This window comes from Thalassophryne amazonica, chromosome 11 (assembly GCF_902500255.1).
Source record: "Thalassophryne amazonica chromosome 11, fThaAma1.1, whole genome shotgun sequence".
NCBI classification, from domain to species: domain Eukaryota; kingdom Metazoa; phylum Chordata; class Actinopteri; order Batrachoidiformes; family Batrachoididae; genus Thalassophryne; species Thalassophryne amazonica.
The window spans coordinates 28,146,037-28,173,019 of NC_047113.1; the positions used below are offsets into that span (position 1 = coordinate 28,146,037).

A 26,983-nucleotide genomic window follows, 5' to 3' on the forward strand; every position below is an offset into this window, starting at 1 on the left:
TTTTTTATAGAGCAACAGACTCTTTTTCCAGGCTAAGTGAAGATCTTCTAAATTAGTGAGACGCCATTTCCTCTCCAACTTACGGGTTATCTGCTTTAAGCTACGAGTTTGAGAGTTATACCATGGAGTCAGACACTTCTGATTTAAAGCTCTCTTTTTCAGAGGAGCTACAGCATCCAAAGTTGTCTTCAATGAGGATGTAAAACTATTGACGAGATACTCTATCTCCCTTACAGAGCCTAGGTAGCCACTCTGCACCGTGTTGCCACATGGCATTAGAGAACACAAAGAAGGAATCATATCCTTAAACCTAGTTACAGCGCTTTCTGAAAGACTTCTAGTGTAATGAAACTTATTCCCTACTGCTGGGTAGTCCATCAGAGTAAATGTAAATGTTATTAAAAAATGATCAGACAGAAGGGAGTTTTCAGGGAATACTGTTAAGTCTTCTATTTCCATACCATAAGTCAGAACAAGATCTAAGATATGATTAAAGTGGTGGGTGGACTCATTTACTTTTTGAGCAAAGCCAATAGAGTCTAATAATAGATTAAATGCAGTGTTGAGGCTGTCATTCTCAGCATCTGTGTGGATGTTAAAATCGCCCACTATAATTATCTTATCTGAGCTAAGCACTAAGTCAGACAAAAGGTCTGAAAATTCACAGAGAAACTCACAGTAACGACCAGGTGGACGATAGATAATAACAAATAAAACTGGTTTTTGGGACTTCCAATTTGGATGGACAAGACTAAGAGACAAGCTTTCAAATGAATTAAAGCTCTGTCTGGGTTTTTGATTAATTAATAAGCTGGAATGGAAGATTGCTGCTAATCCACCGCCCCGGCCCGTGCTACGAGCATTCTGACAGTTAGTGTGACTCGGGGGTGTTGACTCATTTAAACTAACATATTCATCCTGCTGTAACCAGGTTTCTGTTAGGCAGAATAAATCAATATGTTGATCAATTATTATATCATTTACCAACAGGGACTTAGAAGAGAGAGACCTAATGTTTAATAGACCACATTTAACTGTTTTATCATACAATATCATCGGTGCATATGCCCCACAGGTGACAGGAGATGCAAGCTAAAAGAAATTTGGAGAGTGTAAACTTGTGGCAGAGGAGAGTGTGCTTGCTCTAGGGGTTGGTAAGGTTAGACCTTTCCTGCGTGAAGCGCCTTGACACAGCTTTGTTGTGACTTGGCATGATATAAACTAAATAAAGTGAATTCAGTTGAAATAGCTAGACAGCATAGGATGTTGATTTATAGGATGACTTTAGATTTGAAGAAGAGGAAGAGAGTCAGAGCTCAACAAAGGATTAGATGGTGGAAGCTGAAGGAGGAAGACTGTTCCAAGTCACACGTCCAGACATTCATATAAGTTGGACAAATAAAAAATACAATCACATGAAGATTTCCGAGCTTGTGTTGTGGACATACCCAGGTCTGTCCCACATCAAATGGTAGGTTGTTTACACGGATCATCTAACCCCGACTGATTTGTTCAGATTGGCCAAAGACACGGGTAGTACTGTAAACCCTTGTGCAGCAGCTGGATGCAATCTGTGGTTAAAGTGAAATTTCTTTGGTCTGAGTGGGTTCAATGATGCTTTAGAGTAATCTGAGTTTGTGCCTGCATGTGAAAGCATAAAAACACTGCAACAAGCACTGCTTTTTATAATTTATTGCAGAAAACCTATGTTATGTATGTAATGAAGGTCTTTCATGTGTGTGCTCTTTAGCTGTGTGCATTGCAGCAGAATGAGTCACGACTGCAGGCAGAAGTTCAGGATGCACGGGACCAGAACGAGCTGCTGGAATTCAGAGTATTGGAACTGGAAGTAAGAGACTGTACTGGCATCAAAGTGTCATCAGGAAGGGACAATGATCATGTCAGCTGCAGACTCAAGACTTACATACAGTGACCGACCAGACAGGCATTTATGTACTTGTGTAGAAAGTTTTTTGCACTGTGTACTCCTGCACTTCTTTTTTTTTGCATGGCAGCTCTGTGCATCCTCTTTTCAGTCAACTGGAATTTTTATTTTTTTTATTTTTTTATAGTTTTAATGAATATTCTCTTAAAAGAATTTTAATTAAATAAAAAAGTATTTAATTACACATACCAGACCCTTCATTGTTCATTTTATCCCCCATGTTTTGATGCATGTCTTACAGTTTGTCTCCATTTTTCATAACTGCTGAGATTATTCCATAATGAAGGACAGATGTGTCTGAACATATAGTAAAAGATTTTGGTATTCATTCATGAGAGTTATTTTTGACACAGTTTGCATTACACATAGAAGTAAAGAAGCAAAAAGTAACTGGTACAGACCAAAATGCATTTTGCAGTTGAAATGAAAGCTACATCATCTGTTATTCATATCAGTTGATACCACATATTTTTTATGTTGCAGTTCTGTCTAAAAACTGCTGTGATCACATTTTCAGTATTGAGTTTCAGCATGTGTTTTGGTTCAGTTTATGGGTTTCCACGTCCTCATTTTGGCAGATCCCGACTATGCTTTGAGTACCATGTAAGTAAATCCCTCATTCACTCCCTTTTCATTCAGTTTGAAACTGGCCTTTACAATCGTTATGTGTCATTCATGTATAATGTCTCACTGCTCATCACCACCGATGGCTTGAGGTACAGTCACATCACTGCTGAAGAAGCAAGAAATGTGGTCACTTTAGCTGATGACATGATGCTTTTTATGAGTGCTAATGTAGTGTTTGTGTTTGTGTGCGCACGCGCTCTGTTTAGGAGAGGGAGCGCAGATCGCCTGCCCTCAATCTTCACATGTCTGTCTTCCCTGAGAACAGCAGTAGTGCTCTGCAGATCTACTGCCACCAGCAGGGGGTTAAGGTAATAACACACAGTTCCAAGAGCAGCTTTCTTTAAGGTGCACATACAGTCTGAGAGAAGTCTGGGTTTAATCTCTCCCTGCAGGATGTAGTCATTCCTGACCTAATGAAGAAACTTGACATCCTGGGAGATAATGGGGTGAGTTTAAACATATTGGTGGAATAACATAAGCCCTGTGCTCTACTTATTTAAAATACTATGTACTGTCACTTCTGCAATGCCACATCCCCACTGTACTTATTTGTAGAATCTCCGAAATGAAGAGCAGGTAGCAGTGATCCAGGCGGGAACTGTGATTTCCTTATGTGAAAAGGTCAGCAGACATGTTCTGTGAACACTCTGTGCACCCACATTGGTTGTTTCTGCTACAGTTGCTATGGTACAGCTGAGTCATTTTTGCCAAGCTACATGTGGAAAATGCCAGTAACCTTTTTTCTTTAAGCTTATGAGAAAAGAATCACTGCACTTCTTTATTACTTTATTTTCCCTGTTCTTCTCCAGTGGCTGAAGCAGATAGACAGTACAGAGGCTGCCCTCACACAGAAGATGATTGACCTGGAAAATGACAAGGTGAATCATCAGGCTGTACAACACAGCATGGTCTGTTTTTTTTTCTTGTGCATTTTTATGCTCCCACTCAGTGAAGCTTGGGGGCATTATGTTTTCATTTACTTTTCATTTCCACACAATAAGTAAAGAACACCTTATCTGAATGAAACAATTTCTTGGTCGCTTCAGTCAATACACAACATGCCAACCTCTTGCTGTAATAACAGGCTGAATATAGTCTTTAAAGGACCAGTGTTTCACCGTAAAAATAATTTCCAGACTTCATTGTCACATCTATCCATACACTAATGTAACATGGGGGGATATGCCACACTTTGCATTCCTCTTGTCATACATCACCCAAACAAACTTTAATCTTGCCCACCTTATACTCCTAACTGTAAACTGTTCACCTCATCAGCAGTTGCATGTCTTGTATACTACGAGAGCCAGTTGAAAAGTTTGAGCCCGACTTAGGAAAAAGTAGGGTGTGGTTCTCCATATTTTGCTTTATGAGAAACAAATATTTGTCAAAACTTAACACTTTCTTATTAGTGGGGCGGCATAGCAAAACAGTTGTTCATTTTGTGATAAAAGCATGGAATTTGCCACACATATTCTAAATTAACTGCTTATTTTCAGATATGGAGCCATCCTGGAGCTGACCTCCTATGAGCTACAGAGGTCAATAAAGAATTACACAGGGGTCAAAATTTAAAAATGCTCCAGTCATGTTGAAAACTATACCACATTATTTGTCTGATCATAATAATTCCAAAAAGGTATAGTTTGGACTATCTACAACCCCAATTCCAATGAAGTTAGGACATTGTGTAAAATGTAAATAAAAACAGAATACAATGATTTGCAAATCCTCTAGAATTTCAATTTATTTTCACTTATGTAGCACCAAATCACAACAGAGCTGCCTCAAGGCGCTTCACACAAGTAAAGTCTAACCTTACTAACCCCCAGAGCAGCAGTGGTAAGGAAAAACTCCCTCTGAGGAAGAAACCTTAAGCAGACCAGACTCAAAGGGGTGACCCTCTGCTTGTGCCATGCTACGGACATAAATTACAGAACAATTCACAAAAGTAATATACAGGAAATGCAGTTGGTGCACAGGACAGGAGGGTCTCCAGCACAAATACCACACCCATCTCTGGATGGAGCTGCACCTTAAACAGAGAGAAAAAACAGAATCAGGCACCAAAAAGACAAGAAATACAGTATAATTCGTCAGCATTAAACAATAAGAAAAACAGGAAATATGAAGGTGATCAACAGCCACAAGCCCTAAGCTTCATTAAAAGACCCAGAATTTAGGTAAAGTTGAGGCCGCGGCATGCTCCGTTTCCTAATTAAATGAATTAAAAGAGTAAAAAACGTAAAACTATACTATGCCAGTATGCTAGCCATACTAAAGGGAAAATAAGTGCGTGTTAAGTCTGGACTTGAAAGTCTCCACAGAATCTGACTGTTTTATTGATGCAAGGAGATCATTCCACAGAACAGGGGCACGATAAGAGAAAGCTCTATGACCCGCAGACATCTTATTCACCCTAGGGACACAAAGTAGTCCTGCATCCTGAGAACGCAAAGCCTGGGCTGGTACGTAGGGTTTAATTAGGTCAGCTAGGTAGGGAGGTGCCAGTCTGTAAACAATTTTATAGACTAGTAGCAGAACCTTAAAATCTGATCTCAGTGGGACAGGAAACCAGTGAAGGGATGCCAAAATGGGTGTAATTTGGTCGAACTTTCTGCTTCGTGTCAAAGGTCTGGCTGCAGCTTTTTGAACCAGTTGGAGAGCCCTAATGCTGGACTGTGGTAAACCAGAAAATAGAACATTGCAGTAGTCCAATCTAGAAGAGATAAATGCATGGATCAGGGTCTCAGCATCAGCCATAGACAGGATGGGACGAATCTTCACTATATTTTGCAGATGGAAGAATGCAGTCCTCGTAATATTTCTAATGAGGAGGTCAAAGGACAATGTAGGATCAAAAATTACCCCAAGGTTCCTCACTTTGTCAGTGTGATGTATGACACACGAGCCTAGGCTTAGCGTTAACTGGTCAAATTGATGCTGATGTCTCACTGGACCAAAAACCATCATTTCAGTCTTATCAGAGTTTAAAAATAGAAAGGTTCAAGGCATCCAAATTCTCAGTGGTGCAAGGCAATCTTCTAAGGATTTGATGTGAATGAGATTACCAGCAGTTATTGGCATGTATATCTGAGTGTCATCAGCATAGCAGTGAAAGGTAATCCCAAAACACTGCAATATGTGCCCAAGGGGTGCTATATAAAGGGAGAAAAGCAGGGGGCCTAAGACAGACCCCTGTGGAAGCCCAAATTTCATGTCACTAAGGTTAGAGGTATTGTTACTGTACAAAACAGAGTGAGAACGACTGGTCAAGTATGACGTCAGCTGTGTAAGGGCACTCCCAGTAATCCCAAAATGATTTTCCAGCCTATCAAGTAGAATATGATGATCCACCATATCAAATGCAGCACTGAGATCTAACAGCGACAGAACCGTAGTGGTGTCCGAATCCATTGTAAGCAGAAGATCATTCACCACTTTAGTGAGAGCTGTCTCTGTGGAATGATATTTTCTAAAAGCAGACTGCAGTGGCTCAAAGAGATTATTTTCAGTAAGATAGTGCACGAGCTGCTGTGACACCACTTTATCCTGAATTTTAGAGCAAAATGATAGATTTGATATCGGCCGATAGTTTTTCAATACATTAGGGTCAAGATTAGGTTTCTTAAGTAATGGTTTAATCACTGCAGATTTGAAACATTTAGGAACAGATCCAGAAGTTAAAAAAAGATTAATCATTTCCAGCACAGTCGGCCCAAGAGTGGGCCATAGGTCCTTAAACAGTTTTGTTGGTATAGGATCAAATAAACAGGTTGTGCTTTTTGTTGACGTTACGAGTTTCATCAGCATGCCGAGTGAGATACTATCAAATTCTGTAAATCTAGATAATACCTCAGTAATGGCGCCCACCTCAATAGCAGGGTGTAGTGGCTTGGTTAAGGCATGCTGGGATATGTTTAACCTAATGTCTTCTATTTTCTTCTCAAAGTAATCCAGGTAATCTTGTGCTGTAAAAGGAGAGCGAACTATAGGTGGTTGGCCATGAATAAGTGTTGCCACTGTGTTGAACAAGAACTTTGAGTTATGCTTGTTTTTGTTGATCAAATCAGAGTGATAGGTCCACTTTGTAATCAGTAGTGCATGCTTATAGTCTAAGATAGCATCACGCCACGCAAGGTGGAATACTTCTAATTTTGAACTACGCCATTTCCGTTCTCATTTCCGTTCTCGTTTTGACCTCTAGCCTTATGCTTGAGGTCATGAAAGTAATCATTGAACCAAGGTGACTGTGTTTTAGGGGAGCACCGTTTTAACACAGCTGGCGCAATCATATCATGTGTAGTTTTTAGCACGACATACACACTATCCACAAGTCTACTGATTGGGTTTTTGCCAAATGTGAAGCTAAGACATCAGGCAGTCCAGCTTCGAGTTCAGTCTTAGTTGAGGAGATGATGCATTGCCGTAGTAATCTTCAACCTATATTGAATTGAATACACCACAAAGACAAGATATTTAATGTTAAAACTGATAAACTTTATTGTTTTTGTGCACATATTTGCTTATTTTGAAATGGATGCCTGCAACATGTTTCAAAAAAGCTGGAACAGTGGTATGTTTACCACTGTATTATATCACCTTTCCTTCTAACAACAATCAATAAGTGTTTGGGAACTGAGGACACTTATGATTGGGTATAAAAGGAGCATCCTCAAAAGTCTCAGCCATTCACAAGCAAAGATGGGGCGAGGATCACCACTTTGTGAACAACTATGTGAAAACATAGTCCAACAGTTTAAAAACAATGTTTCTCAACATTCAATTGCAAGGAATTTAGGGATTTTATTATCTACAGTCCATAATATAATCAGAAGATTCAGAGAATCTGGAGAACTTTCTACACGTAAGCGGCAAGGCCAAAAACCAACATTGAATGCCCCTGACCTTCGATCCCTCAGGTGGATTCTATGACGTATGACATATGTTACATATGTTACCTTGTAACATGATAACTAAGCATGACAAATGGTGCAAACTATTCCTTTAAAAAATGCTATTAACTCAACCAATAATTTGCATCATTTTTTACCAAAACTGGAGCAACATTAAATTTTAACCCCTGTACAAACTGAAACTGACCTTTGTCACCATTTTTGCTGTTTCTACCCCATAACTGCATGGAATTCAGTCATACATAGTCCTAACTATACCTTTTTGGAATCGTTATGATTAGGCAAATAATGTGGTATAGTTTTCAACACAATTGGAGCATTTTTAAATTTTGACTCCTGTGTAATTCTTTACTGACCTCTGTAGCTCATTGGAGGTCAGCTCCAGGATGGCTCCATATCTGAAAATAAACATTAGTTAATTTAGAATAAGTGCCAAAGTCCATGCTTTTATCACAAAAGGAACAATTTCTATGGAAATTTTAGTTAAGCTGGACCACTATATTGGTTTGTTGGTAGCTCAGAATGCAAAAGATGCTGAACCACACCCTACTTTTTCTTGGTCAGACTCAAAACTTCTCGATCGGCCATTGTATGCAGTGCATCTGAAAAGCATTCAGCGCTTCACCTTTTCCTCATTTATATTATAGCTGTATTCAACAATGGATGAATTTTTTTCCCTCAAAATTCTACACACAATACACCATAATGACAATGTGAAAAAAGTTTTTTTTTTTTTAGGTTTTTGCAAATTTATTAAAAACAATAATAATAAAACCTAAGGACTAGGGATGGGTATCGATAAGATTTTATCGATATCAACGTCATCGTTTCCGCTTATCGATCCGATTCCTTATCGATTCCCTTATCGATACCTCTTGTGAATTTTCTGTGTACTAAAAGTAGACTTTACGGGTTCTCTATGTCAACAAAATTTTAAATTGGTCACTGGATCCTTGAACTCTGGACATAAATAAAAATAAATAAAATCTGTAGTTTTTGTCAAAATCATTTCCTTTCATACATTTTGGCATGAATGTCTCTCCGTACCTCTGAGCTGAGCTCAGCTGGCTGCTGCACGTCAGTGCAGGATGTCTCGTTTTGGGAGGGGAAAAAAACGTTTTGATCGATTGGAGTTTGTATTACAACATTTGGAAAGAGGTGTCATTTGATTTAAACTGAGTTTTGCTTTGAATTTATTAATTCCGACCAGACTCTATCGTTCTAACTTGACTCGGCAGAGAGCCGCGCAGCGTTTGGAGCTGTGTGAACAGAACAGAGGACGATTCTCGTTTCTTTCTAGCAACAAGACAGGAGTCCCAGTTAGTGACTTTAATCTGCAAAAAAGTAACTCACATTGACATATTCAGGGATGAAAGTGGTGAAAAACAAAAAAAAGCTGAAACCCCAAATTACCCCCCAACACCACCCACACAAAAATGTTTGAATTCTAGAAGCTCTGAAATGCAATCTGGGACTATTCCAGACAATAAACTGCAGTGAGTGCAGCATCCCTTTTGGTGAGAAAAAACCCAACTTTTCTTATTCAAATTCATTCCAGTAGTATTCTGCTTTTACTAGTATGCAGCAGTTTTCTAGCTTGGCAGATAGTTCTGGAGGAAATCACTGAAGAAATTAAAATATTGAAAATATGGTCTGACCGAAACAAAATGTCATTAAACTTAAATGAGACAGGGATGAAGTGGAGGTGTAAGAGTCACTAGGTGTTCACAGGAAACTTATTTATTTCTATATTTATTTATTTATTTATGTTCAGTGTTAGTTGGTTTTATATTTTCTGGTGTATTTTGTTTCATCAGGTTCTTTTTGTCTCTTTCTCTAAAATTGTATTGTAACATTATTAGTTATTATGAGTTATTATTACTGTTATTGTTGTTGTTGCTATTATTAATATATGCTGAGATGTGACCAGCTTAATGCTAACTTTAACATTGAAAATGCCATAGACATGCTAACGCTTTAGCATCGGTCCCGTTTTTAAGTTATAAAATACATCTATCAACTGTTTCAGAAGACCATAACAGGTCGGATTAACATAAAAAAGGTAAATATTACTCACAGACATAGGCTCTTTAGGGTTTTAGCGGGGAAAAATTAAGATAAAGCGAAATAAAACAATGAATCAATGAAGCAGTAGGTTGAAGCACTGCTTCGATCTGCGAATTACTGCTTTGATTGGTTCAAGGTTCAAAACAAATCTGCGCTGCAGAAAAATTGATTACAGACCCACTGCAGGGTCTGTAATCAATGTAGAGAAATTATCATTTTCCTGACAGACACCCCCCAAAAACAATGGCCACTGTGAAGGACCGATAAGGGAATCGTTAAGCAAAAAGGTATTGATGTCGGTGGATCAAATCATTTCTTAACGATACCAGAAAGGAACTGGTTCTCGATACCCATCCCTACTAAGGGCTCACGTATACATAAGTATTCACAGCCTTTGCCATGAAGCTCAAAATTGAGCTCCACTGGTCATCCTTGAGATGTTTCTAAAACTTAATTGGAGTCCACCTGAGGTAAATTCAGTTGATTGGACATGATTTGGAAAGGCACACACCTGTCCACATTATAAGTTCCCACAGTTGACAGTGCATGTGGGAGCACAAACCAAACATGAAGTCAAAGGAATTGTTTGTAGATCTCACAGACAGGATTGTCTCGAGGCACAACAGGATTGTCTTGAAGCACAAATCAGGGGAAAGGTACAGAAACATTTCTGCTGCTTTGAAGGTCCTAATAAGCACAGTGGGCTCCATCATCTGTAAATGGAAGAAGTTCAGATCCACCAGGATTGTTCTAGAGCTGGCTGCCTGTCTAAACTGAATGATTGGGGGAGAAGTCCTTCTCTGGTCTGATGAGACAACAATTGAACTCTTTGGCATGAGTGTCAGGCGTCCTGTTTGTAGGAAACCAAACACCATCACTACAGTGAAGCATGATAGTGACAGCATCATGCTGTGGGGACATTTTTTCAGTGGCTGGAGCTGGGAGACTAGTCAGGAATGAGGGAAAGATGAATGCAACAATGTACAGCAACATCCTGGATTCAGAGTGCTCTTGACCTCAGACTGGGGTCATCTTTCAGCAAGACAGTGACCCTCAGCACACAGCCAAGATATCAAAGGAGTGGCTTCAGGACAACTCTGTGAATGTCCTTGAGTGGCCCAGTCAGAGCCCAGACCTGGAACCAGTTGAACATCTCTGGAAACATCTGAAAATGGTTGTGCACAGATGCTCTCCATTGAACCTGATGAAGTTTGAGAGGTGCTGCAAAGAGGAATGGGCAAAACTGCCCAAAGAGAGAGGTGCACCAAGCTTGTGGCATCATAATAATAAATAAACCATCAACATGTTTATTAGACCCCATTCCTACCAGGCTGCTCAAGGAAGCCCTACCATTATTTAATGCTTCGATCTTAAATATGATCAATCTATCTTTGTTAGTTGGCTATGTACCACAGGCTTTTAAGGTGGCAGTAATTAAACCATTACTTAAAAAGCCATCACTTGACCCAGCTATCTTAGCTAATTATAGGCCAATCTCCAACCTTCCTTTTCTCTCAAAAATTCTTGAAAGGGTAGTTGTAAAACAGCTAACTGATCATCTGCAGAGGAATGGTCTATTTGAAGAGTTTCAGTCAGGTTTTAGAATTCATCATAGTACAGAAACAGCATTAGTGAAGGTTACAAATGATCTTCTTATGGCCTCGGACAGTGGACTCATCTCTGTGCTTGTTCTGTTAGACCTCAGTGCTGCTTTTGATACTGTTGACCATAAAATTTTATTACAGAGATTAGAGCATGCCATAGGTATTAAAGGCACTGCGCTGCGGTGGTTTGAATCATATTTGTCTAATAGATTACAATTTGTTCATGTACATGGGGAATCTTCTTCACAGACTAGGGTTAATTATGGAGTTCCACAAGGTTCTGTGCTAGGACCAATTTTATTCACTTTATACATGCTTCCCTTAGGTAGCATTATTAGACGGTATTGCTTAAATTTTCATTGTTACGCAGATGATACCCAGCTTTATCTATCCATGAAGCCAGAGGACACACACATGGACATGGATGACCTCTAATTTCCTGCTTTTAAACTCAGATAAAACTGAAGTTATTGTACTTGGCCCCACAAATCTTAGAAACATGGTGTCTAACCAGATCCTTACTCTGGATGGCATTGCCCTGGCCTCTAGTAATACTGTGAGAAATCTTGGAGTCATTTTTGATCAGGATATGTCATTCAAAGCGCATATTAAACAAATATGTAGGACTGCTTTTTTGCATTTACGCAATATCTCTAAAATCAGAAAGGTCTTGTCTCAGAGTGATGCTGAAAAACTAATTCATGCATTTATTTCCTCTAGGCTGGACTATTGTAATTCATTATTATCAGGTTGTCCTAAAAGTTCCCTAAAAAGCCTTCAGTTAATTCAAAATGCTGCAGCTAGAGTACTGATGGGGACTAGAAGGAGAGAGCATATCTCACCCATATTGGCCTCTCTTCATTGGCTTCCTGTTAATTCTAGAATAGAATTTAAAATTCTTCTTCTTACTTATAAGGTTTTGAATAATCAGGTCCCATCTTATCTTAGGGACCTCGTAGTACCATATCACCCCAATAGAGCGCTTCGCTCTCAGACTGCAGGCTTACTTGTAGTTCCTAGGGTTTGTAAGAGTAGAATGGGAGGCAGAGCCTTCAGCTTTCAGGCTCCTCTCCTGTGGAACCAGCTCCCAATTCAGATCAGGGAGACAGACACCCTCTCTACTTTTAAGATTAGGCTTAAAACTTTCCTTTTTGCTAAAGCTTATAGTTAGGGCTGGATCGGGTGACCCTGAACCATCCCTTAGTTATGCTGCTATAGACGTAGACTGCTGGGGGGTTCCCATGATGCACTGTTTCTTTCTCTTTTTGCTCTGTATGCACCACTCTGCATTTAATCATTAGTGATCGATCTCTGCTCCCCTCCACAGCATGTCTTTTTCCTGGTTCTCTCCCTCAGCCCCAACCAGTCCCAGCAGAAGACTGCCCCTCCCTGAGCCTGGTTCTGCTGGAGGTTTCTTCCTGTTAAAAGGGAGTTTTTCCTTCCCACTGTAGCCAAGTGCTTGCTCACAGGGGGTCGTTTTGACCGTTGGGGTTTTACATAATTATTGTATGGCCTTGCCTTACAATATAAAGCGCCTTGGGGCAACTGTTTGTTGTGATTTTGCGCTATATAAAAAACAAATTGAATTGAATTGAATAATCAATAAAATGTGAGGCTGTAATTGCTGCCAAAGGTGCATTAACAAAGTACTGAGCAAAGGGTGTGAATATTTATGTACACACAATTTCTTAGTTTTTTAAAAATATTTTTAATAAATTTGCCAAAAAAAAAAAAAAAAAACCTTTTTCCATGATGTCATTATGGGGTGTTGTGAGTAGAATTTTGAGGGAAAAAATAATTTACTCCATTTTGGAATGAGGCTGTAACATAACAAAATGTGGAAAAAGTGAAGTGCTGTGAATACTTTCTGGATGCACCGTAACATATCTTGTTACGTCTTGTTGTAGGAGTTGTTCAGTAAGCAGAAGGGATTCCTTGAGGAGGAGTTGGACTACAGGAAGCAGGCGTTGGACCAGGCCTACATGGTATGTAGTCTGAATGAGTGCAAGCTTTTCCATGCTTCACATTTTCATTGAAAAGATGGCAAAAGCTTCTCTAATACACAAAACTCACTAATGTATGTCAACAACAACTCATGTTTAAACACAGCATAATAGTTTGCAACGTGTTTGAGGAATGTCATTCCAGCATGACAAAAAAAGTTTAAAAACTTATTTTAACACCATGAATGCAACATGCTCCATGATATGCAGCATGCTCCATGATGGTGAAATTTGTCACACCGTGTTGGGATACTGCATCTTTTATCACTGAAGTCTAAATTTTTTCAGCAGTAAGCCACTGAGGCTGGGTTATTTACTTTTCTTGTTCACTGTGTTGGGGAAAGTGTAGTGATACAGACCCACAACAGGGGGCGCAAATGAATGGTCAATAGATGAGCCAAAAGGTAACAATTTAATGTTGTGAATGTGCACAACGATGATACAGACAATCACAGAATCTGACAGCAGTCAATACACCAAGGTGACGTGTGGGCAGGCTCGAGGATAGAAGACGTCTGTCCTGATAAGAGCCGGAACCACACGATTTCCACCGCCACAGAACCCGGAGAATACTGGAGCTGCCAAGTCCCGAATTCCCAGGTGATCACCGTCCCCGACTGTCGGATCTGGTACTGCTGGCGAGGAGCACAAACAATGAGATGTGGGTGTTTGCACACCCAGTAACAAAAACAGTCAGAAGGTGGAAAGTCACCTCCACCTCTAATCACACACACGTGCAGCTCCTGTCAACCACTTATCTGGTTGGGGGGTGAAGCGAAGCCGTCGCTGATCACACCAAACGCCAATCCCACAGATAAGGAAACACTTACAGGAAAACGGCTGCAAAGAAGTTCAGACTGTTCAATGTTTTCAGTTTAGCAGAGAATTACCTTCACAGGTAGATGATATCTCGGCAGCGAGGTGGAGATGACATCCGGCTTTTATGGAGTGATGAAATGATGGGTGACAGCTGTCATGAGTTGATGTGTGACAGCTGTCACTCCCGGTTGTGTCCGTGGCGGCAGCGCCCTCTCGTGCCTGAAGCCGCACTTTAGGCAGGGCGCCCTCTGGTGGTGGGCCAGCAGTACCTCCTCTTCTGGCGGCCCACACAACACACTGGCTCAAAAAATTGATTTTCTAAATAATGGGTCACTTACGGCATAGAAAATATAAACTTAAAAATGTGATTTGAACACTGTAACTGCATAAATGTGGACAACTGACGAGATAAATCCAGATTTTCACTTTTTTTTATTTTTTTTTATGAAAATGATCTTTAACCAATCTGAGTTAATGCGTCTCCTCTCCCATTTTAATTTAAACCTCATTGACTTAAGTAGACTATAGAACCTAACACTTTAACTTATTTGAAGAGTGACCTTTCAGCTTCTAGCTGGACTACATTTTGGCGACGTTTGTTTTTATGGCACCACTTTATATTGTGATTAATTTTTACATGGCAACTTTGCAAGTACATTGTGGAATTTATCTGCAGGAGCATGTGAAGAAAATGTTTTCTTCATTAAAATCTATATCACGTAAGGATGGAGGCTAGACTACCCCCTTTATAAAGTGGAACATGTTCCTCATATCTGCTATGGTCACAGTGGTGTGTATGTGTGTGTGTGTTTTTGTTTTTTGTGCACTCTTCCATATGGGCATCTTTGCATTCTTGGGCGTATGTGCATGTGCATGCCTGTGTGTGTGTGTGTGTGGCTGACTGTGCAGAGGATCGAGGAGCTGGAGGCCACTCTGTATAGCGCTCTGCAGCAGGAGCAGCCGGCGTGCCAGGCGGTGGCTGAGTCGCTGACAGACAGGCAGAGGGAGGAGCTGAGGCTTGCCGTGGACAAGCTGCGGCGTCAGATTCTCCGGCAGAGCCGGCAGTATGACAGTCAGATCTTACAGGAGCGCATGGAGCTCCTACAGCAGGCCCAGCAGGTAAGGCTTAAAACAATCCAATCAGATTACTGAGCCCTGCTGACGGTCATCAGTCTGACCTTTGTCTGAAATGTCTGACTCCTTCCAAAAAGCTGTAGTTCTCTGGAAAAGATGCAGTATCCCTCTCTGTGCAGACTGTAACTGTACCTGTCGGTAGGCTGACAGAGAAAGCTTGACAGTGTGTCTGAGTGTGTATGTATCTGTACTGTGGTCTCTATATTCCACCCCCCACTTCCACTACTTTAATGTCCCTCCACTTGTAGCCATCATCCACGTGAAGTACACTATGTGAACTTTAACGACATCAACAACACCTTGAATTGCTTTTTGATTTATAATGTCATGATGTGACTTACTAACACATGACTAATCTGTAAAACACTCAAGTCAACTACACACAGTAAAGTAGAGTAGATAAGAATTCAAAGGCTTAGTAGCTTGCAGGATATCTGTTTAATCTAAATATCAATATCGGTCATCCATCATGCTCTGTGTGACTACTACTACTATTACTACTGCTGCTACTTCAGTTTTTCTTTTATGAGTAAGCTTTTCTGTGCTACTGGATGAAAACACCTTTTTTGAACTAATTCTGATGTAGCAAATATGTTTTTTATTCAAATCATTTAGTAATTTTGTGGATGTTTGCAAACTACTAAATGCAGTAAGATTTTTTTTTTTCTTTTCATAATCCATTTGACCGTACTACAGTACAGTGCAAAATTCTGAATTACCCAAGTGTCTTTTTGTTATTTGTTTTTATGTTATTCTTTATTAGTATAGTAAAACACCAAATTTAAAATTTCCATGCACAGCAAACTTTGCAGTGTTGAATTAACACTGCGTTGAGAGCATATGGACCATTTCAAAAGGGTGATAAATCAATCAATCAATCAGTCAATCAATTTTTATTTATATAGCGCCAAATCACAACAATCAGTTGCCCCAAGGCGCTTTATATTGTAAGGCAAGGCCATACAATAATTACGTAAAAACCCCAACGGTCAAAACGACCCCCTGTGAGCAAGCACTTGGCGACAGTGGGAAGGAAAAACTCCCTTTTAACAGGAAGAAACCTCCAGCAGAACCAGGCTCAGGGAGGGGCAGTCTTCTGCTGGGACTGGTTGGGGCTGAGGGAGAGAACCAGGAAAAAGACATGCTGTGGAGGGGAGCAGAGATCAATCACTAATGATTAAATGCAGAGTGGTGCATACAGAGCAAAAAGAGAAAGAAACACTCAGTGCATCATGGGAACCCCCCAGCAGTCTAAGTCTATAGCAGCATAACTAAGGGATGGTTCAGGGTCACCTGATCCAGCCCTAACTATAAGCTTTAGCAAAAAGGAAAGTTTTAAGCCTAATCTTAAAAGTAGAGAGGGTGTCTGTCTCCCTGATCCGAATTGGGAGCTGGTTCCACAGGAGAGGAGCCTGAAAGCTGAAGGCTCTGCCTCCCATTCTACTCTTACAAACCCTAGGAACTACAAGTAAGCCTGCAGTCTGAGAGCGAAGCGCTCTATTGGGGTGATATGGTACTATGAGGTCCCTAAGATAAGATGGGACCTGATTATTCAAAACCTTATAAGTAAGAAGAAGAATTTTAAATTCTATTCTAGAATTAACAGGAAGCCAATGAAGAGAGGCCAATATGGGTGAGATATGCTCTCTCCTTCTAGTCCCCGTTAGTACTCTAGCTGCAGCATTTTGAATTAACTGAAGGCTTTTCAGGGAACTTTTAGGACAACCTGATAATAATGAATTACAATAGTCCAGCCTAGAGGAAATAAATGCATGAATTAGTTTTTCAGCATCACTCTGAGACAAGACCTTTCTAATTTTAGAGATATTGCGTAAATGCAAAAAAGCAGTCCTACATATTTGTTTAATATGCATTTTGAATGACATATCCTAATCAAAAATGACTCCAAGATTTCTCACAGTATTACTAGAGGTCAGGGTAATGCCATCCAGAGTAAGGATCTGGTTAGACACCATGTTTCTAAGATTTGTGGGGCCAAGTACAATAACTTCAGTTTTATCTGAGTTTAAAAGCAGGATATTAGAGGTCATCCATGTCTTTATGTCTGTAAGACAATCCTGCAGTTTAGCTAATTGGTGTGTGTCCTCTGGCTTCATGGATAGATAAAGCTGGGTATCATCTGCGTAACAATGAAAATTTAAGCAATGCCGTCTAATAATACTGCCTAAGGGAAGCATGTATAAAGTGAATAAAATTGGTCCTAGCACACAACCTTGTGGAACTCCATAATTAACCTTAGTCTGTGAAGAAGATTCCCCATTTACATGAACAAATTGTAATCTATTAGATAAATATGATTCAAACCACTGCAGCGCAGTGCCTTTAATACCTATGGCAATCAATGTTTTCATATTGTAAATTAACTCTGTTGGTGTCAGTCAGCTTGATTAAAACTGATTTAACACAGAACTTAGTATATTAATGGAAAAATATATTTTGTAACAGAATTTTATCTCTTATTAAAGAAGGTTGCAGACCTTTTCAGATTAAGAAAGGGTTTGTAGAATCACATTCCAATGCATGATTCCATATAGATGATAGTGAGGCCCTTCGGCTTCTCTCTTATTTCACCACAGCAGATTCATTATGGATCTGCATGTTGATCTGGCACCAGTTTTACATCAAATGCCCTTCCTGACCCAACTCCATGTTACATGGAGAGTGGGCAAGGGTGGCCTTGAACCGGGAAGCTTTCCCACTGCAAGCAAGCACCCTTACCCTTACACCACCCATGATATTCCATCACTACTAAATATGAATTAAATCCCAATAAAAGTGGCAAGTGTGATTCCACAAAGACGATAACGAGAACAATCAATGAATAATGAATTAACGTGGTGCTCTTGATGGTTCATTCAAAAGAATTTAGTTTAAAGGTAAAGTGCTATCACACAAGATAATTTAGTTTTTAATTCATGGCACTTTTTTTTGGGAATGAATTCATAGTTAGCTCTTATTTTTGCAGCATATATAATATATGAACTACCAATAGAGACTTTGGACAGGTACATGTAGAGAAATGACGCTTTGCTTCTTCTGTCCTGAATGCATCGTCAGATTATGTTGCTTGATGTGATGCTTGTATATAGTGATAACATCTGTTAGTCCTCATATTATTTTACTTCAAAAATCATTTTGCTCTTCAGCTGCTGCTGTTCTAATTCAGCAGTGGCAACCGTGAAGGCAGATGGCATTTTGGTAACAAAGCACAAGTCTAGACTAAGCAGGCTTTACTGTCCTTTACCTGTTGTCTAACACAGGATAATGTGTGATGTTTGGCCAACTGGTTTTACTTTTGCATGTTAACACAGTCTGATTGCTCCTGTCTTTGCCTTGCAGAGAATTAGGGAACTGGAGGACAGGATTGACTTGCAAAGGAGACAAATAAAAGAAATTGAGGAAAAGGTACATATTACATTTGATTGCATTTGTTGTGTTATGTCGAAAAAAGTGACTGCAGACATTAACAAAGAATGTAGTGTATTTACTCTTCTAACAGCTTGTTTTTTTAATAATCATCTTGACACTGTTTTTCTTCTCTCCCTTTTTGATTTTTGATCCATTAATGAAACCTCCTGTGTTTCTTTAGTTTTTGTTCCTCTTTTTGTTTTTCTCTTTAGCTTTTATTCTTTGGCCTTAATGAAAGTGACCATGGACTGACATCAGGTAGCACCTTTACTTATGCTTTTATTAATAAATCTCACATTTTCTTATTGTTGTTATTATTATATAAATAAAAATTATTCTACAGCCTCTTATATAGCATAGCAAGATGACAATATTGATGAGGAAGTCAATAAAGAATTTTATTTGTTTTTGCTTCTTCAGGTTTTAAGGTGTTGTGGCACCATGTGAGATGGAAGACACAAAAATGTGGAGTGTTTTTTTTTTTTTTTTTTTTTTTTTTTTTTTTATCCATTTATAGACAGTTTATGAAACCCTATGGCCTTTTGATAATTGTGCACTTTTTGCGAAAGACTAACTTGGAATTCAAGTATATTCGAAGATTTAATAAATAACCAGATACACAAGATTCAAAAGAATTTTTTTTAACTTGATGTGGAAAACACACTTTTAACTCATCTGTGAGTTAGAAACACTTGGATTTTTTTTTGGGGGGGGACTCTGAAGCAATGGATAATTTAAGGAGACGAGCCACGGCCTTGTGCAATCACAGAGGGAGTGATACAGGGAGAAGAGGAGGAGTAAAAGGAGCGCGCTGAGTCAAAGTGTGAACACACTGCCTGGATGTGGTGAAGTTTCTGGCAAAGTCCAATAACTGTGGGGTTTCTAAGGAGACAACAGTGCAAATGTGGTCAAGGAGCTAGAAGTCACTGGGGAGCTGTTGCTAACACCGAGACGACGACACCACACTGGGGCAGACATGTCAGGTAATTATTTATAGTTTGTCACTACCTATATGATCATATTGCTTGTGCTTTACATCATTTGTTTTGGCAGTAGCTAATGACTTGTTTATATCACAATAGTTTGAGACTAATAACTTTCTTCTGACACAAAATGGTCATTCATTGAAGGATTTGTGAAGTGTGTCTATAGGCGATACAGGAGGAGGAGACGATTAGGAGCTGGGGGTAACTTGAGAGATGCAGCTTGCTACCAAGCTGTTGACATGAATAATAGATTATTGCATTTTGTATTTCTGTCTTGGAGAGTGTGTGTGTGTGTGGGGGGGGGGGGGGGGCATAAGAATAAGACAAACAAGGACCCCCAGAGGAGTGTAGAAAAGATGAGGAAGACTTATTATTATTATTTCTGTTTTTTTTTGTGACCAAGGCTGATGTCACCAGTTGCTGTGCTGTGAGTAAAAGTTGTTTGGTGAGCACAAAGTAACCAGTGGAGAATCAAATGCCCTCAGCAGTACCGGAAGCAGTTTGGTGACCATGGTAACAGACTCATTGGGAACAGAGCCAGATGTGGATCTACAAGTTCTGTGCGATGGAGTGAAGGTTATGGAGCAGAATTTGGGATTAGTCATCCAGTCGGTCAGTTACCTGAGGAACAGGTGAGAGATTGGGGGAGATGGTATTCTGTGACACACACGCACACCTGCTGGTGTACACTCGGTTTTGGCCATGCTACTATCACGTCACACTTTTGCATGCAGTCACAGTGCTGTTACAATCAAACCTGAAATGTTTGCTGTAGGAGATCATATCACAACCTTTGCGTCTTGATTTGAATTACACATGTAGATCGAGGCATAGTTATTAAAATGTCTAAATTTTGATGTGCACGTTAGTGTAGAAATAAAGTAAAATGCTACAAATTAGAGAAGGTAATGTGAGTTTGTGTGTATGTGTAGTGGCAAGATTGGAGCCTCTGAGAGCTAATCGAGGAATCTGATGCTACAGCTCTCCCAGCTAACCTGTGCATCCAACCTCCCCAGCATGCAACACTGCCAGAGATTGGACCAGAGACTCCGCACACTCAGGGAGGAAGTCAGGACCTTGGTGAGTACTTGTGTTTTCTGCATGCCTTTGTATAGCTCAAAGGAATAAAAATAGCAGTGAGAAAGGACATCAACTCTTTTTCCTTTTTTTTCCCCAAACTTTTTTCAGTAACACAAATACAGTTCTGAAACACAAGATATAAGAATTCAACAATCGAACATATACCCCAAACCCACCGTACGTGCCCACAGATTATATTGAATAGAACAATAAAGAAAGCAACAATCATAAGCCACACACAAAAAGAAAAGGGATGCTACAAAAATTTTCAAACTATGACACTCTGAAAAGAAAGATTACTTACATACGCCAGAAAGGGATTCCAAATATTGACAAATTTATGTTGCAAACCAGATACACTGAGCCTAATTTTCTCACACTTAAGGAAATACAATACATCTCTAATCCACTGAATGTGAGTAGGTGGACGAGCAGATTTCCAGTGCAACAGTATTAGCCTTCTTGCTAATAAAGTTGTAAAGGCAATCATGTCCCTGTATACGGGGGAGAGCCCAGGCAGAGAGGGATAAACTCCAAAAAGTGCAGTAATTGCCACAGGGGCAAGTGTAATATCAGACACTTTAGATAATGTATGGAAGACCTCACACCAGAAATTTTTTAAAGCCGGGCAAAGCCAGAACATGTGAAAATAATCTGCAGGGTCCTGTTGACAATGGTCACAGGCTGAAGATGTCCCTTCAAATATTTTCGCAAGCCTGGCCTTAGTGTAATGGGTGCGATGCAAAATTCTACACTGTGTGAAACAATGTTTCGCACAAATGGAAGATTTATGAACCCGGCGTAGGATTTCTTTCCAAGTTTCGTCCGGAATAACCTCTCCCAAGTCAGTTTCCCAACTGGCCTTGACCGCCACAGAACTGTCTGGACAAAGATTAAAAATATTTAAATAAAAATATGAAATTGCCCCTCTAATAGATGGAGTGGGTACTAAAAATTTGTCAAAGTCTTGACTGTCCGGGATAGAAGGAAAACATTGAAAAGTGCTTCGAATAAAGCTACGCACTTGGAGGTACCTAAAAAAAAAATGCACTTGAGGCAGTGAAAACCTCTCTGCCAGTTGTTGAAAATATGCAAAGACACCCCCCACATACAAATCTTTTACAATTTTCAATCCCAATTTTGTCCAAACTGAGAAAGCATCATCAATTATAGAAGGAGGGAAAACTGGATTGGCCATGATCGGAGCTGTAGTAGATAAAGTCTGAAATCCAAAATAACGGCGAAATTGGCACCATATTCTAAGACAAGAAACAACAATTACATTCTTAGAGTAAGCTCGGGGTTAGAATGAGAGAGGTAGATGTAATAGGGCCTTTAGTGTGACTGGTTTTGAGGAGTTGGCCTCAATATCCAACCAGAGTGGAACATGTTCAAGGGATTCATATTGAAGCCAATAGCCCAATTTCTAATGTTAGCTGCCCAATAATAGAACAACAGGTTAAGAAGTGCCATTCCACCAATCACCTTGGGTTTCTGTAATGACTGCAGTTTCAGTCTAGGAGGCTTCTTACCCCAGATAAAGTCCAGAATGAGACTATCAATCTTGCGAAAAAAGGTGCGAGGGAGGAAATTTGGTATAGTTTGAAACAAATACGAAAACCTGGGAAAAATATTCATCTTGATAGAATTTACCTTGGCCGCTATGGATAGATTAAGAAGAGACCAGCGATCCAAATCATGTTTAACTTGCGATAACAGTGAAAAGAAATTTTTCTTTAAAAGGTTATTAAATGTATCTGCTATAAATATACCTAAGTAACGGAAGCCAGACTTAGCAACCTTGAATGGAAGAGTTTGTAGAGGGAATTCCTTGGCAGGTTTATTAATGGGAAAAACTTCACTCTTGCCTAGATTCAATTTGTACCCAGAAACCTTACCGAAGGACTCTAATATTGACAGGACAGCAGGGATTGAGCTAGGGAGATCTGATACAAATAGCAACAGGTCATCTGCATACAGAGAAACCTTCAGCTCCACACCGTTTCGAGAAATACCTGTAAATTTAGGGTGTGTCCTCAAAGCAATTGAAAGTGGTTCCATGACAATTGCGAACAATAAAGGACTAAGTGGACACCCTTGTATGGTCGAGCGCGTCAGAGGAAAAAATTTAGAAGTATAACCATTGGTCTTAACCGCAGCCTGTGGCACCATATAAAGTAACCTAACCCAAGAAATAAATTTTTCCCCAAAGCCAAATTTACGTAGAGTGAAAAAAAGATAGTCCCATTCTACTCTATCGAAGGCTTTTTCCGCATCCAATGCAACCAAGACCTCTGAAAGTGTCGAAGATGTTGAGTTATAAACCACATTAAGCACTCGTCTAATGTTAAAAAAAGAGTGACGGCCCCGAATAAACCCTGTTTGGTCAAGGGAGATAACTGAAGAGAGAACTTTTTCCAATCTCTGGGCCAATAATTTGGACAATATCTTAAAATCTGCATTTAATAAGGCTGATAGGAGCCGCACTGTAAAGGATCCTTGCCCTTTTTCACTAATACAGTAATACAAGCTTGGGACAGAGTTTCAGGAAGGACCCCAGTTCTAAAGGACTCACAATACATATTCAACATTAAAGGTGCAAGCTGTTTCCAGAATGTCTTGTAGAACTCTGCTGGAAACCTGTCCGAACCCGGGGATTTGCCACTGGTCAATGATTTAACTGCCAGTTTGAGTTCTGCAAGTGTAATTGGTTGTTCCAAATCATCTACTAAATTTGGGCCAATGGTAGGGACATTAATTTGGTCGAAGAAAGGTTCAAAATCTGTTGTTGACGTGTGTTCGGAGGAGTATAGGGAACTATAAAAATCCATAAAAGCTTTATTAATTTCTAGTGGATCCGACGTGACACCAGCAGAGGATTTGATTTGTGGAATTACTTGAGAGGATGTAGTACGTAAACGGTGTGCCAATAGTTTACCAGTCCGATCGCCTTGCTCATAATATGTGGACCTGGAGCGAAGCAGAAGCTCCGAGGTGTATTGTGTCATCTCTAAGTCATATTCTGTCTGCACAGAGATCCGTTCCTTAAAAACATCTGATGAATTTGAGGCGGCATAAAGGGAGTCTAAATGTGATAGACGCTGTGCAAGTTGAGCCAATTTCTCCTTTCTATGCCTTTTCGTGTGTGCTACATATGAAATTATCTCTCCCCTTATAAAAGCTTTTAGAGTCTCCCACAACAGAGAGGCCTTAACATCAGGGTTTTCATTAACTTCCAAAAAAACCACAATTCGTTCAGAAACAAATTTGACAAAATCCTCTTCAAGGAGTAGGCTAGAATTAAGATGCCAGGGTGGGCAGAAATTTGAATGTTTGCAAAAACGAACCTTCATGGAAACAGCTGCATAATCTGATAGGACTGTTGGGTTGTATTTACAATCTGAAATGGACATAAGAAGTCTACTATCCACCAGAAAATAATCAATTCATGTAAATGTATGGTGTACATTCGAGAAAAAAGAATATTCTTTTCTAGTAGGATTATGAAAACGCGAGGGGTCAATGACATTAAACTCTTCCATAAAGAGATTAATAGTCTTAGCTGATTTAGAGTAAACCCCCGTAGTTGGTGAAGATCGATCTAATTTAGGATACAGCCAGCAATTAAAATCACCCCTCAGAATCAGTTGATGTGAAGAGAGATCTGGCAAAAGAGAAAAGAACCTCCTAAAAAAAAGCCTCATCGTCCCAAACAGGTGCATAAATGTTAGCCAAAATAACACTTATGTCATAAATACGTCCAGTAATGATAAGAAATCTACCAGAAGGATCAGAAGTGGTATTACAATGAATAAAAGGTATTGACTTATGTATCATAATAGCCACCCCTCTCGACCTACTAGAAAAGGAGGAAAAAAGACTTGGCCAGTCCAACCTCGCCTCAATTTTGGCAGATCAGAAGTTGTCAAATGGGTTTCCTGAAGATAAGTTATTTGGGCACCAAGATGGTGTACATAGTGTAAGATCTTATTACGTTTAAGTGGGTTATTCAGTCCTTTACAGTTCAGAGTAACAAATGTAATATCCCCTCCTATGGGACTAGTGACCTTCACCTGTGCCATAAGTAACAAACCAAAATAATAATAATATAAAAACAGCATCCCGAAGAACATTTGGTAAAAACATAAAAACTGCTCCATAGTTTAGACACGTACAGTACCCCTCCCCCAGAACAACAAATAACCAAACACACCCACCCCACAAAGAACTGAGGCCCCAACCCCCTCTCCACAAACCTGTGAAGGAAGCCCCATCCCACCCCGTAAACACACCAAATTCTGTCGCTCTACACAGTTTAAATTTCCTGCTCCTTGGCGACCAAGGGGGGTGCAATAAATTATAAATGCCCCATAAAAGGAGGATAAAAATAACAAAAGATAGCAACAGTGATAAAGTTAAGGGCACACAGTGCACTATTCATCATACATCTTAGGTCCAACAACACTAAACCAAAAACAGCTACTCAGTTAACACTTGTTCAAACAAAGCTAGAGTATTAAATCCTAATGCAATAAACAAAAGTTAAACATGTAGTCAGAACATACCCAGAATATGCGTGCTGCCAAAGTCATCGTGACCGAGGGGGGGGGGGGAAAAAAAAAGCAGCGTCCAGGTTATTCGCAGCTGCTATGTTAACATTAGTCCTCCTCCAGTGACTCCGGTCCAGCTGAAGTTTTCAGCCTCTCCACAAAGTCCATAGCCCGCTTCGGATCATCAAATCTCCGCGTCTGTCTGTCCAGCGTTGTAATGTGCAGTAGCGCTGGGTAGTGTAATCCAAACTTCACATTAGCGCACAAACCGAGCTCTTTAACTTTGAAGAAGGCTGCTCGCTGTTTCGCCACAGTGGGCGTAAAGTCCGGAAAAATGTGCACCCTCTTGCCATTAAACATCAGCGGGGAAATTTCACTGGCTTGGCATAGTATAATATTCCTGGTCTGGAACTGGGTCACTCGTACAATCACTGGCCGCGGAGCCTCACCGCCCTTTGGTTTAGCACGTAGCGTGCGGTGAGCCCTATCCAATATAGGTAAATCTTCAAGCCGTAGTACATCCCGTAAAAACTTAGCTATAAAGTCAGTGGGGCGAGGGCCCTCTGCACCCTCAGGAATACCCACAATTCGGATATTATTCCAACGGGAGCGAGCTTCCAAATCCTCACACTTTTTGTTTAGGGACTGCACCGTAGATGATAGCTTTTCAACCACGTCCAGAAGGCTAGTTAGTTTACCTTCATTGTCATTAGCCGACTGCGCCAATTCCCGTATAGCTCCGCCGTACGAGACGACCTTCTCCTCCAGTGGTTTCAAAGCAGATGTTATGTCTTTCTTAACAGTCTCTGAGACCACAGATTCAAACTTAGAAATTATATCAGTACGCATATCCTCCATTTTATCCTCAAGTCTCCGCAGCAAGGCCTCATTACCATCGAGCTTCTCTTGTGTCTCAGGGTCAGGCGAGTATCGTGGCTTTGAGCGGCCTGATTTGGTCGACTCCCCTTTGGGCCTCGTAGTAGCCATTGAAGGAAAAAATAAGTAGCAAAAGCAGTTTCTGGTCACTTACGTAGGTAAAATTGATTGTTGGACAGCAATAAAGGAGCGTTCAAAGCACTAATGTATACATTTATCAACACTTTCGCCAGGAGCTCGCCCAAACACGTCTCACATGTTGAAGCTCCCTCTAGCGCCCCCCAGAAAGGACATCAACTCTGAAGTAACTTGATTACATCTGCAAGCAGTGTTGCGCATGATGCCCTATATATGGTTGCCCATAACACAGAGGGAAGCACTTCTCGGGAGGAAAAAAAGGACAAACAGATTGTAGGAAAAGCGGTTCCCTCTGTGCTTTTGCTGCGCATCATTTATATTTAGCATGCATGAGCACCATGAGCACCAGTTTTGTGGATGCGTGATGTAAACTGTTGATTTAACTAAACTTCAAGGGATATCAAACACTTTACAGCCCTCCAGGAACAGCGGTCACAACTCTGTTCCTGGAGGGCATCTGCCCTGTGTTATGACCTGGCCTAGGAGTGAACCACAGCATAAATAAAGGTGCCTCCCCCTCATTCCTTACTCTCAAGGATGAGCAAACACCAAGTGTGCAGTTCAAAATATAACAAATTTATTATTCTAAACCACAAGACTTCAGGGTGAGAACAAGGTCAGTCTTCCAAACACCTGCTCTTACCTAGTTATCAAATAAAACAACAAAAGAAAAACAGTCGTCTTACCTACCCTCCTAGGCAAAAACAGGAGAAAACTTTATCAAAATAAAAATGGCTTCTCATCCCTACTAACAAAAAGAAATAGTTAGTCAGAACAAGGAGCTGCACTAAAACAGATCTATCTGGGAA

The 26,983-nt window shown here is 40.1% G+C and overlaps 2 protein-coding genes across 3 annotated transcripts in view; both read left to right on the forward strand.

Annotated features, from left to right (window-relative positions):
- The window catches only part of jakmip1 (janus kinase and microtubule interacting protein 1), a 132,670-nt gene extending 112,598 nt beyond the window's left edge, over window positions 1-20,072 (forward strand). Inside the window, exons 14-24 of one of the 2 annotated variants that reach the window (XM_034181046.1) lie at window positions 1,751-1,849; window positions 2,779-2,880; window positions 2,965-3,018; window positions 3,128-3,193; window positions 3,382-3,450; window positions 13,067-13,144; window positions 14,891-15,100; window positions 18,476-18,541; window positions 18,726-18,802; window positions 18,965-19,527; window positions 19,934-20,072. In XM_034181046.1, the coding sequence (XP_034036937.1) occupies window positions 1,751-1,849; window positions 2,779-2,880; window positions 2,965-3,018; window positions 3,128-3,193; window positions 3,382-3,450; window positions 13,067-13,144; window positions 14,891-15,100; window positions 18,476-18,541; window positions 18,726-18,776 (795 nt within the window). In that variant the 3' untranslated portion in view covers window positions 18,777-18,802; window positions 18,965-19,527; window positions 19,934-20,072. The remainder of the gene's footprint in view (window positions 1-1,750; window positions 1,850-2,778; window positions 2,881-2,964; window positions 3,019-3,127; window positions 3,194-3,381; window positions 3,451-13,066; window positions 13,145-14,890; window positions 15,101-18,475; window positions 18,542-18,725; window positions 18,803-18,964; window positions 19,528-19,933) is intronic. The other variant, XM_034181047.1, reaches the window with a different exon arrangement.
- Window positions 20,073-20,450: 378 nt separating this feature from the next.
- LOC117519801 (golgin subfamily A member 4-like) overlaps window positions 20,451-26,983 on the forward strand; it is a 38,025-nt gene continuing 31,492 nt past the window's right edge. Inside the window, exon 1 of the mRNA XM_034181045.1 lies at window positions 20,451-20,610. Within this exon, the coding sequence (XP_034036936.1) occupies window positions 20,503-20,610 (108 nt within the window). The 5' untranslated portion in view covers window positions 20,451-20,502. The remainder of the gene's footprint in view (window positions 20,611-26,983) is intronic.